Source organism: Sinocyclocheilus grahami, unplaced genomic scaffold, assembly GCF_001515645.1.
Source record: "Sinocyclocheilus grahami isolate Dianchi unplaced genomic scaffold, SAMN03320097.WGS_v1.1 scaffold1168.1, whole genome shotgun sequence".
Lineage (NCBI taxonomy): Eukaryota > Metazoa > Chordata > Actinopteri > Cypriniformes > Cyprinidae > Sinocyclocheilus > Sinocyclocheilus grahami.
The window spans coordinates 181,045-194,253 of record NW_015506347.1 but is presented as its reverse complement, the minus strand read 5'-3'; the positions used below and the strand labels follow the sequence as shown (position 1 = coordinate 194,253).

The 13,209-nt window shown below is 36.9% G+C and overlaps 1 protein-coding gene across 4 annotated transcripts in view; it reads left to right on the top strand.

Moving 5' to 3' along the window:
- Positions 1–1,977, top strand: part of LOC107567554 (leucine-rich repeat-containing protein 16B) — a 56,375-nt gene extending 54,398 nt beyond the window's left edge. For 3 of the 4 annotated variants that reach the window (XM_016253242.1, XM_016253241.1, XM_016253243.1), the window contains exons 36-40: positions 8–102; positions 229–370; positions 768–842; positions 982–1,089; positions 1,376–1,977. In XM_016253242.1, coding sequence (XP_016108728.1) covers positions 8–102; positions 229–370; positions 768–842; positions 982–1,089; positions 1,376–1,416 — 461 coding nt within the window. In that variant the 3' untranslated portion in view covers positions 1,417–1,977. The remainder of the gene's footprint in view (positions 1–7; positions 103–228; positions 371–767; positions 843–981; positions 1,090–1,375) is intronic. The other variant, XM_016253244.1, reaches the window with a different exon arrangement.
- Positions 1,978–13,209: the final 11,232 nt, after the last annotated feature.

The window sequence follows — 13,209 nt, the reverse complement described above, 5'->3', positions numbered from 1 at the left end:
TCCCCAGATAAATCTACTGAAGATTCTGGAGAACTGAGGGAGAAGGATGAGGAAAAAGAAGACCAAAAACCAGAAGGACAGACTCCACCCATCCCTGAAATGGTGTTTGGGTCATAGTATCTTTGTGTCTGTGACTTAAAATGTCAATGTGTGTGAGTGGGAGTGTGTCTTTATTCTTGTAGAAACATGTATCATTAAAACAGCTTTTGATTATATAATTATTTTCAGCCATGCAATTATTCACCTCACACGTCTCCCATTGGCTCCTCACCACAAGACGTGGCCAATGAGAATCAGCCACCAGCTGCTCCACCCAGCTCTGCTAAGCCTGTGTTTCATTCTGCTTCAGTAGATTCTGCATTGCTTCAAGGTAATTCAGAAAACGATTGTTATAATGCGATACTGGCAGTTGCATTTAATGTTTCATAAACTTTCTGAAGATTTTCTAAAGCTTATATATGTGTGTGTGTGTGTGTGTGTGTGTGTGTAAAAAAAAATGCTTACACAGCATATCTGACATTAACACTTTATACCACTTTTTAGAGAACAGAATGAAATAGTAATATATTATGTGAAAAATACTTGGGGGAAAAAAAGGTGAACGCCAACAAATATATTTTTTTAATATTGGAAGTGCACACTTATGTTACACTTACATGTATTGAGTATAATATTAAGTGATTGGATTGTAAATTTTAACTTTTTTTATGACTTCCAAGTTTTAAAAACCCTGATGTAGAGAATATATGATGTTTGTTTTGGCTCAGCTGATGAAGTCAAAAGCAGCCCTGGAGGTCCCATGAAACCACATCGAAACAGGAAAGCAAACTCGTGTGACACAGGTACAAACTTCAAATCCATTTCGAGCATGCAAGGAGGGTCCACATTCACCATATACTGCTCTAGCATGCTGTCATCAACTCATCCTTACTTGTGTGATCCTATCCCTCCCTCTGTGTGCCCCCTGTATTCATCCCCTAGGAATGGAGCAGGATGCCCGCTGTGATCTGGAGAGATCCTCAGATCGCAAACCCCCTGTGAAAAAACCTAGACTCCCTCCGAAACTAAATAAGTCCTTGGATTTCCCTGGTACTGTGCTGTTTTGTGTGTGTATGTGCTGCTTGGAAGCGTCCAGCAGTTTTATTGGATAGCCTGACTGGAAAGTGCTCCAGTAATTAGAGGAAATCTTTCCAGTATTACATGTGAATGTATTGTGAGTGTTCGAGCGTGCACCTGTCCGTGTTTGTGTGTCCACAGACAGATGGCTCTATGTTGACCTTTAACAAAGGCAGATTAGTAAACGGGTTACGTAAGTAGGCCATCATTCACTTCTTTTTCTCTCTCTCTCTCTCTATTCCTCTGTTTATCTCTGCAGGTCATCAGAGTTCGGAGCCAAGCAATGCTGAAGCATCATGACAACCATTTGAACCAAAACTCTGTGAAAGCAGAGGGTCATTGTGATGCTGAGAGGAGAGAGAGGGAGAGATATGATCAGATGAATTTGCACCTTGATGAATTCATAAAGACTCTTGCTTTCGGCTCTCAGACAATTTCATAGTCAGTTTACACACACATATTCAGCATATTCTTGCTTACTCAAGTGAGTTGTTTTGCATCCCCTCCTGCTTTTACTTAACCATCATTCTCAACCTTCTGCACTTAACTTTTAGAGTTTTCTGACAATCTTTGACATAAAGGAACTTTTTGCTATTTATCTTTAAAATCATAGAATGATATTTTGTAAAGTATAATATATAAACAGAACCAATATTTGCACTAATCATTGCTTGAATTCTTGTTCGGTTCAGTGGATGTACCTCTCCCTCTTATGTCCGGCATTACCCACGTGAAGTTTTGTAGTGTGCGACTAACTTATTCTTATCATTTTCTGTCTACTCCATCAATATCATTAGCAGTATTACTGTTGTCTTAATCAGGCATTGTTTATGCAACTGAATAAATGTTTAAGAGTTTGCTGGCCCTAAATGAGCTTTATTTTCTACTAAATGTGATTGAATAAAAACTGAATATTACAGTTACTGTTGTTCTTTTTTACTCAGTAACTAGCCTTTCCTAGACAGATAACAATACCATGACACTTTATTACTATATTAATGAATATTTACCAAATTGCATATTTACATAATACTACAAGATACTTCAAGAATATCATGTTACAAGTCCAAAAACATTGTATTAACAGGGTAACATTTCAAAAACACCATGGTAATACCACCAGATTTACATGATACTCCAACGTACTTCATATAATGTCATGGTATTACCATTGTACTGTATGTGTTAAACACCTCATGGTAATACCACAGTAGTTTTTTTATATTAAAAAAGTCATAAAACGTTTGGGGGCAGTAAGATTTTTTTAATTAATATTTTTTAAATGTCTCTTGTGCTTGATAAAAAAAAATACAGTAAATATTATGAAATATTACTGCAATTTTATTTTAATGTATAGTGTCACATGATCCTTCGGAAATAACATGGTATTAACATAGTACGTCACGTTGTAATACCATGGTGTGTTTTGGTATATATTTTTGAAACTGGGAACCAGACTAAAATCATCTTTATGGGCAGATGACATTGCGTTGGAAGTGAATTTAAGAAAAAAAAATATTATTAACAGTATATGGATCAATTACTAGCAGTTTAACAATTATACTGTATGGCATTTCAAAGCCATTTTTCAGTCAAGTGAAGGTTAAACAGAAGTGGAAACCAGATGCCACTTCTCATAACGGGTTTCTTATTGCCTTTTAATGACACAGGAGGGCAGTAGAAGCCCAAAGCCAAGCAAACATCTCCTTGCAATGGAAGAGTAATTTTCAAACAGAGATTAAGGAATTTATTGCCTGCGACTGCTGCTTAAATGTCTGTGAGAAACTGTCTCTAAAGAGAATGGTCTATTTATTCCACCGTATCACATCATGAGGCTTTTTATTTCACTAAATTACCTCTTTGAAGGCAAATTTGAAGTTAGAAATCACTATCAATTGCGATTATGAGAAGGTATGAATATTTTCTTCTCTCTGGAATACTTGATTCTTACTGGTCAGTTGTTGCATTCTATGGTCAAATATTTTTAATTAATGAGATCTAAACTGTATATTTGACCATTGTCCCAGGCAACTATTCCTCTACAATGTGCTTGTTAATGTTTTTTACTCTGTGGCCTCACATTATCAAATCATTTCATCTGAGATGATTAATTCATGTGCATTTATTGAACTATTTGGTAAATGGCTGTATATTGAACTGGATAATGTATCTACTCACCCTGCCATGCTCAGTGGACTCAATAGAGTTCTTGCTTATATTTTGGGTATCAACTTTGTCTCAGAGGTTTCTCTTAAAATTCTATAGGAAAACAAGCATGAGACAATACCTGATATACAGTAAGAGAACAGAGCTATAACATGTAACATATATATATATATATATATAACGCAGCTCAGATAATTTGCTGTCTGAAGAATTTGTTGAGAAATGTTTGAGTTAATATTTAATATATATTAATTATATATTTAATATATCAGACTTTTGAATGCAGACTATGAAAATTAAAGGAAATCCAAGCACAGTTTGAGGTATCGTTGAGATCTCTGAAACTCTACAGGCAACACATGAGATTTCAAGGATCTTTTTCTTATGAAAACATCTAAGGAGCAGAAGTCTCAATTTGCCGTCTAGGAGAGATAATTGAGATCTCATTTATGATTTTATTTCTAATAGGCAGGCATTGGAGCTTGAAAGTCTTTTTTATGTGAAAAGTCTCAGATTGCCCATTGTATTGATGCATTGTTATATGGATTGGTTCTAAGTACTGAGAAAATACTACATTTATAATAAAAGACCAGATCAGTAAAGACTGATGCTCTATTATCTGGGTGCTGCATGAAAATGGCAGCGTAATACAGTTCAAACTAAACAGACCAGGTTTGTCAAGAAAAACTTAACTTCCAATCATACTTCCAACATCTGTGGATGACATGCTCCAAACTCGTCACACCATCACACACACACACACTCATATTCACCTGTTCAGATTGCTATGGGGGAACATCACAGATCAAAGGAGCAATCTGTCTTATGTTTAAAATGTAAGCGCGACAATAATAAGTCATTACATTCATATGTCTTACATGCATTAGCAAAGCACACAAGTTCACACAATCATGCCAAGTCACGGGATTGTAAGAATATACATAAATCATTTCATTAATGGCCTCTCTAACACACACAAACGCACCTACACCCACTCACACCAGCAGTGGGGGAGGCTGTAAATGAAGTGACGTTAAAGGCAGCTGCATAAATGATGTGACTCAATTAGGGAACAAAGGGCTGCGTGTGGACCAAATATACACATTTATTATCTGTTAATTACATTCATTAATGCATTACACAACATGCTGTGGTGGTAAGCAAGAATGTGATGCGTTCTTATTTGCGTTCCATAATTTTTATTTCTGCAAATATCCGAATACGCATATTTTTACTACTAAAACCCTTGTTTTATATAAAAAAAGAAGAAAGAAAGAAAACCCAGCTAGTTTGATTATAACTGCACATGTAAACATACTAGTATCAGATTTCATGGTATTTTAAGATTACGATAGTAAAATATATAATATATATCTATATATATATCACCCATTAACTATAGTAAACATGTTAAATATAGCTGTCACTCCAGAGCATTTAGCATGCCAAACGTGATAATACCGCAGTACTGTTGTGTAAGTGCACAATGCACACACAAAAATCAACTACCCTAGTTGAAAATAACAAATTCTTTCTCATTACTTTCACACACTCTGACACACACTCAAAGTGGTTCAAATTGAACCGTGAAAAAAGTGAGTAACTCAAGCAGATGGCTGCAATCACGCGAAACCAGTACAGACTGGAAGATCAGCTTTTAAAAGTTGATTTAAGTTTATGAGACAAGAAAGAGGTAAACAATTCATGTATCTTGTCCCTCAAACTTTCCCAACTAATCATGAAACTTTACCCACTTATTACACATTTTCTCAGTTTCACGTAATAATTATGAGTCTGTCAGGGTGTGTAGGAGAGAGTGTTCATATTCTTCATTTTTTGTGTTTGTGTGTGTGGTGTTTTGGTGTTAGTAGGAGGCCAAGGAGCATCATGAAGTATTTATATATGTAAATTAGCTCCCTGTTTCACTCTCTCAGCCCTTTCAACGCTGCCTCATAATTGGTTTCTTTCCGTTGAAAGTCTCCTTAACAGCACATGAATGTTGTTATATCCTAATGAGGCAGATTAGAATTTCAGGGGGGTGTGTGTGAGGATGAATAAAGTGAGTCAGATGTGGGTACAGGTGTGTCCCCCTTTTTCTGTTCTCTTGTGTGTGTGTGTGTGTGTGTGTGTGTGTGTGTGTGGAGGGTTGGACTGTGTGTGTCAAGGGGGTGGCTGCATTAGGGGATGCTGTGCCTCAGAGCAGATGAGCAGAAGTGAGCCCACAGACTGCCAGACTGATGCCTGATCAAGTAACTTTTTCTTTCTCTCCAGTGTTCAGTGCTGTGTGTTTCCTCTCTCTTCTCTTCTGCCTTTGTCAGCCCTTTTCATATCTGCTTCCATACTGTAGCTTGTGTATTGAATTTTTAACAAGGACAGTTAAATTTAGATTATCTATCCATCTATCAATCAATCAATCTATCTATCTATCTATCTATCTATCTATCTATCTATCTATCTATCTATCTATCTATCTATCTATCTATCTATCTATCTATCTATCCATCTGTCTGTCTAATCTGCCGGTCTCTCTGTGTACATATGTGTAGCTTTGTCTATCATACCAAATGCTACATCAAATTTAAATAGTATTACTAACAGAATTTCACTTATATATCTAAAGAATTGTAGCAGATTTACAGGGTTGGAATCAGATATGTATTTATTATAAGATTAATATTCCACTGCCAGGATATGAAATACAGTTTTTATTATTTTAGTTGATTTTTATCATTGCTGACAAAGATAAGTTATCTGTAGCTTTTTTTTTTTCCAATCTATCCAGAGCTAGAAGGTTTCTTAATGAACTCTGTAAGTTCATCAAGGTTTAATAGCCGTATGGATGTTCTGTTGGGGAAGTTGAAACATGGGCTTAAAATTGTGCTTGGAATATGTTCCTGTCACTGCCTCTGTGAGTAATTGGTCAGTGTAATTGCAAATGTCCGTGCTAAGATGTATATCACATATTTAATGGGTGTATTTTGCTTGTTTGCACATTTTATTGGGCTGGTTATCATGTCTTCCCATTGCTCCATGCTCTGTGGGATGGAGTTTTGTTGTAAAGTGTAATTTAAGGTAATAGCTAAGTGTATTATTACAAAGTTTATTTTTACTGAGATGTGTGATATGTTAGTAACATTGCCTGATTTGCATTTCTGTTCATTTGTTTTTCATTTGTGTTTATGTGGGTTATTAATCATGTATGGATTGCATAAAAGCTATTGTTATATCTATTTATCTCCATCTTTCTATTCTTTTCTTTTCTATCCCAGAGATTGGCTGATTTCTACACAATCCATCATGCCTGCCATTGTAAACCTGCTCTTCAACACGGTCTCCACCAACACCACCATCTCTTTTTCTCTGGTGCTGCCTCTAGTCAGCATCCTCTCCCTACTGGTAGGGGTCGGAGGTCACCTGCTCATGTGGTTGGTGTTGATGCGTAACCCACGGCGTCGTTCAAAGCCCAGCTCGGTCCTCCTGTTAAACCTGAGCTTTGCTGATCTGTGTGCTCTACTCACCCTGCCATGTGTGCTACTAAGCGCTAGCTCTCAGAACTGGCAGCTGGGAGGAGGCGTTTGTGTGTTGTTGAGCTTCATGACCTCCCTCACCGCTGGAGTGGACATCTTCAGCCTGGCTGCCCTCTCTGTGCTGCGTTATCGAATAGTGGCTCCCTCGACACGGCCCCCCGCCACCCCTGCTCAGGTGTGAGTATCTGAAGGAGCTAAAGAAAGACATTTGTAAAAAGGGGAAAAAGTTATATTTGTGAAAGAAATGGATCAATCTTTTATATATTTTATGTTTCTCTTTAGATAAAAAGTATAGGAAGTATCATGCTACAGAGATGGGAAAAAAATATATTTTCTTCGAAAATACCTTGCTGATCTGTGTGCTCTACTCACCCTGCCATGTGTGCTACTAAGCGCTAGCTCTCAGAACTGGCAGCTGGGAGGAGGCGTTTGTGTGTTGTTGAGCTTCATGACCTCCCTCACCGCTGGAGTGGACATCTTCAGCCTGGCTGCCCTCTCTGTGCTGCGTTATCGAATAGTGGCTCCCTCGACACGGCCCCCCGCCACCCCTGCTCAGGTGTGAGTATCTGAAGGAGCTAAAGAAAGACATTTGTAAAAAGGGGAAAAAGTTATATTTGTGAAAGAAATGGATCAATCTTTTATATATTTTATGTTTCTCTTTAGATAAAAATTATAGGAAGTATCATGCTACAGAGATGGGAAAAAAATATATTTTCTTCGAAATACCTTGGGAATACCTAGCATGGCACATTAATATGGTATTGATCTAAGTACCTTGAACACCTACAGATCAGATTCTCAGTTCAATTCTTTATATAGGCCTATTTCTTTAAAATATTCCATCACTGGAAAATATGATAACTTGATAGAGTAGATCATAGAGAGACCATTGGTGCTAATGGTTTCTATGATCTAACATGATGCTTATGAGTCGATACTTTAGTGAATCAAAAACAGAGTAAGTCCCAAACAAATACAAGACCCAAAAAGACCCGGAAGATTTTAATCAGTGTGATGGATCCTTCACTGAATGAACTCACTCAATCAGTCACTGCTGCATTTCTAATGCTGTAGCTAATAAATGTAATAATAAAAAATAAATGTTACTCTCATTTACAAAAATGTGTACAGTCTTAAAAATAAAGGTGCTTCAAAAGGTTCTTCAAGCGATGTCATAAAAGAACCATTTTTGGTTCCACAAAGAACCATTCAGTCAAAGGTTCTTTAAAGAACCATTTCTTTCTTACCTTTTTATAATCTGAAGAACCTTCTTTCACCACAAAGAACCTTTTGTGAAACAGAAACGTTCTTCAGATGTTAAAGGTTCTTTATATAACCATTTAGACAAAAAGGTTCTTCTATGGCATCGTGAAGCACCTTTATTTTTAAGAGTGTATTACCATGACTTGGAACATGTATCATGATGATTTTACTATGGTAATATTACAAATTGCCTTGGAATACCATTTAAATCTTATGGTATATGAATACAAAAGTGCTGTGGCTCTACCGTGGTACAATGATTGTATTTTCAGATGGTGAAATGGAACTGAAATTCATGTCCAGAGAAAAATTATGGTGGTGTGTATGTGCACATCCAAAATATATATTAATCTTAATTTTGACTACCATGGTGTTTAGACATTCAAAATACCACAGTAGTAAATTTTTCTAACTAATTCACAATACCATTATTTCAAAGTACTATGGTAATACCATCAAGGATATGAAGAGGCATAAAATATATTGAATTCTCTGTATCTGTCTCTCTGTTTGTCCCACAGAGCTGGAACAGTTGCTGTTATCTGGCTGGTTTCCATCGCTATGGCCCTACCTAAAGTCACATATATCCAGTTTGACAGTGGCTGCACGTGGTCGGTTGGTCGTGGTCACTGGCTGGGCTTCCTTGTTCCTGCATTTCTGGTGTATTACGTGGCTCCTCTACTCTGCATTGCCCTGCATTGCGGGCTCATAATCACACACCTGCACCGCTGCCGGGGCACTCTAGCCGCAGACCACCGCAATAAAAAAGCCACGGCCCTTCTCATCGGCTCCACGCTGGTGTTCGCCATCAGCTGGCTGCCTTATTACGTGCTGGAGTTTGTCAATGTTTTATCGCCATCCCTTAATTCTGTCAGCTCACCCGCAAGCCCTGCCTCCAGCTCCTCCACCCCATTGCCGGCGTCAAGTACGGAGGTATCTCTGCTGTGGGAGGTGATGTCCTGGCTCTTCCAAGCTATATAATGGCAGTGAATGGTGGTCGAAATTTTGAAGCCCTAAAAAAGGGCATCCATCCATCATAAAAAGTGCTCCACATGGCTCCGGGGGGTTAATAAAGGCCTTCTGAAGTGAATCTATGCATTTTTGAAAGAAAAATATCCATATTTAAAACTTTACAAACTGTAATCTCGAAATTGCACTAACTGTCGTACGTACTGCATACACGAGAGAGTGGCGTTCCAGCAGATGACAGGATGGATGGCTTGAGGGTGAGTAAATCATGGGGTAATTTTCATTTTTGGGTGAACTATCACTTTAAAAATAAATGGATATAAATAAATAAACCAAATAATGAAAATCGATAAATGGAAATCAATAACAGCACATATAACAAATGAGAAAAGCACATAAAATTAATCAAACTTAAACTAAATATAAAAATAAAAGCTCATTTAAAATATTAATAAATACTATAATAGTATATAGATAATAGTAAAATTATACTAGTATTAGCATGACAAATGTCCAAAAACTATGGTATTAACATGGCACATGTCCCATAACCATGGTATTAACATGATATATATCTTAAAAAGCACAAAAGTATTTTGAGCATGTACTGTGGTATTCTTAGAAATTCCATAAAGTACCATAAATTTCACTACCATAGTATATGTCAAAGTACCATAGTATTAACATCTGATACCATCACTGTACCATGGTACCACCACAGTTTTTGTAAAGGGTTCCAAAACCATGGTATTACCATGATGTCCAAAAATAGGGTGATAGGCCTATATAGTATGTTTTATACCCTGGTATACAGGCATCTGTTTTTAACTTGGTAAAATCCTTTTCCAGGTCCATAAATCAAGTCTTCCATAAATGTTACAAAGTCTGTTCTGGCCCCTCTCTGTCAATCATTCATCTCTCCAGAACAACAAATCTTTGCCCTTCTTTTATTTACGTGTCTTGTTCTGAAATGCATTACAGAGTGGCACTCATGGCAAGCTAGTAATTTTCTGATCGTCAGTGCGCATTAGGACATTGTGGTCTTGACTTCACAGGGATATTTAATCTGCATCCAAGGCTGGTCATTTTAGAAAATAACAACCAGGTTAGAAACCACCTCTGGGATGGGTAGAGGGAGAAATCTGTAGAAAAGATCAAGGGGTTGGCTTTCTACTGATGCCTGTTATAATTTGACAATAGCAAAACCAATGAATGTTTTTTTGTTGTTGTTGTTTTTTGTTACATGGGTTTTAAAGCTGACTGGGAAATTGTTTTGTTTTGCTGTAATCCTTTTTATATAAACCAGCAAAACACCAGCTACGCAATTGAACATTTAAATATTTTTCGCTAATCTGATGCAACGTCCCCTCAGACCTCAATGAGCTAACAGTGGGTCAAAGAGATTGCCATTAAAGTGCAGAAAGGCTGACAAGAACAACGATGAGAATGGGGTTGAGCTGTCTCACAATTACACTGACAGCATCACCCATTCACAATGCTCGCAAGACATACCCACTTAAACTCACTCGTTATCGACTGTAATTATAACAGTCATATTTTGGGGGGTTTACTGAATAATTAGAGTTGTCAGCGCTCACATCAAACTCCTTCAGACTCACACAGAGCCGGCGAGGTCTGATGAGATGCAATTAACACTGCAGATTAACAGGCTCATCTGCGACATGAGCTCAGCGTGCTCCACTTATCCCTCTCGACCCTCTTTGTCAACATGTGATACCCCAGACCACCACGGACTGAGGAGGTCTTGCTCTGTGTGGTTGGAAGACTGCTGTGGAGCTACACTGAGCTGGCAATGTGTCATGCATTCTGTCACATGTAGCCTACCTAATATATAATCCACTGCTTTCAAAGAACAGGTAACAGCAGGCTTATTTGCATTGTGTTTTTAAGTATATATATGTATTTAATCATCTTTACTGACACATAACATTACATGTATTTACTGTACAAAGCACAAAATAAAAAGGCGTTAAATTACTATAATAATAAAATCCCTTAAACAACCCTTATATTCAGATTAATGGACAACCGGACAAAAGACAATTCTGTTGCTGCAACAGCCAGATCATTCTGAATACAAAGAATAAATGTGATGTCCGGTGTAGTCTAAAGATCCTCTGAGCCAAATTTGGAAAGAATTGGACATTTGTGCAAGGAGAACAGTTTTCATTAAAATCCAATTTGGCAGATGGGAGACATGGAGACACCATCATACTCTGCAAGCCAGAGGAAATCTGTACTGTACAGAAGCAGATTTTAGGCCAATTTGTAACAATGTTAAAACAAACCTCCAAACAACTAATTTGTGTCCATATGACAGTGTTATGAAGATACATCTTTTCCTATTTGCTGTTGATTCTTGACTTTGAAAAGTTTCAATAACTTTTGTGCATGGTCCCTCTAGTCAAATGTAGCAAAGATTTAAACGAATTAGGAAGAACAACAAAAACATCATTATATAAATGTCAGACAAGTAAGAGGCTGAGGCTTTTAATTGATTTGACCACAAGGTGGCGCTATCCCCAAACTGCTCAGGTACCCTCTGGGCATGATGCCAATCATGCCTACCAAGCTTTGTTTCAATACACCAAAGTCTTGGTAAGACACAGCAATATACATTACAATTCAAAATGGCAGACAGGGAATATGGCTGCACTTTAAAAAAAATGGTATCACTGGGCTCAAGAAATCTAAAGACAACAGACACATGACTTTAGGCCATAAAGCGTAAGTATATTAATCAGATTGTATGATTTTATGATCACTACACATTAATGAAAATAAAAACGACTTCAATATGCTCTGTAAGACTTGGTCTGAACATCTGTGACAAATTTAGTGAGAAGATTTGAATGGTGGATATTGAACACACGATGTTCAATCAACTATGAATGTGGGAAGAAGGAATTTTTTCTCTAGTCTAGACCAAAGGGTTATATGAACAGAAAAAAAGTCAATTTTTGCTGATAGGGGAGCTTAAGTGTTTGTCTGGGAGACCACCAGATGACTATTTAGACCGCTTCCAATCTACTACACTTCTTTGTCCCTAATAATAGTTCATTTAAACTAAGATCAGAGAGACAGAGAAGATCAATTGGTCTTCACAAAAATTATTTAAAAAGCCTGTGAGGAAACGTTTTTACTTCCACCTGTGGCATAAATTATACTTGATGTGGCTGCATGCAATAAAACTTAACTACCATCACTTAGTAATTCATGAAAACGTCAGGGTTACCGGAGAAAAAAATATCTCGAAGGATACACTTTATGTGTCTGGGAAAGGTGGAGAGCTGTGATTCAAACAAAGTACTTATCAAGGACTAAGCTTATGAACACTCGTCCAAAATATGTGGGAGAGAGAGAAACAGAGAGACAACAGCCTGCAGCACTTGGTTTTACTCTACTAGACACTGAAGTCAAATGGCTTTTGTTTGTAGAAGATCTGGTCTGGAGCAGCTGTCACTCACAAAAGAGGCGGTACAGCAACAAATACATAACTTCTGGCATATGCCATGTTATTTCTTTAAGAGAAAAAAATTATAATTGTTGAAGTATTAAAATAACTCAAATTAAATAAAACTAAAACTTAATAAAAGACCTATACAGACATCATAAATTCAGACATAATTTAACTAAAATTAAAATAAATAACAAATACAAATAATACAAATCAAACGACAGTAGTTTATCAGTAATCCTAAAAAACAACAACTTACTTACACATAGTAAGAAATGGTAATAAAAACTGAAACAGAAGTGAAACAAGTAGTAGGAAAGAGGAGAAATAAAAAGCGATACTTATCCTTTGCTTTATCCTTTTCCTTTATATATATATATATATTATATTATATATATATTTATATACACACACACATTTTAATGCATTTTACGAATTTTTTTTAATAAAAATAATCAAATCGGTTACAACCAACCCCAATCTAGGTGTCCAATAAATGGAATTTCCAGAGCAGCATTAGAATTTTTAAAATAGCGATAAATAGAATATAAACATATCGATAAATAGAATATAAAACTAGAAATAAAAATAGAGTTACCTGGATCTGAGAATGAGAGCGAGATCCAGAGAGATTGATAGCATTCAGGTAACGACTGGAATGAAGAGGCGTGTCTACGGTGCGGGGGCGGG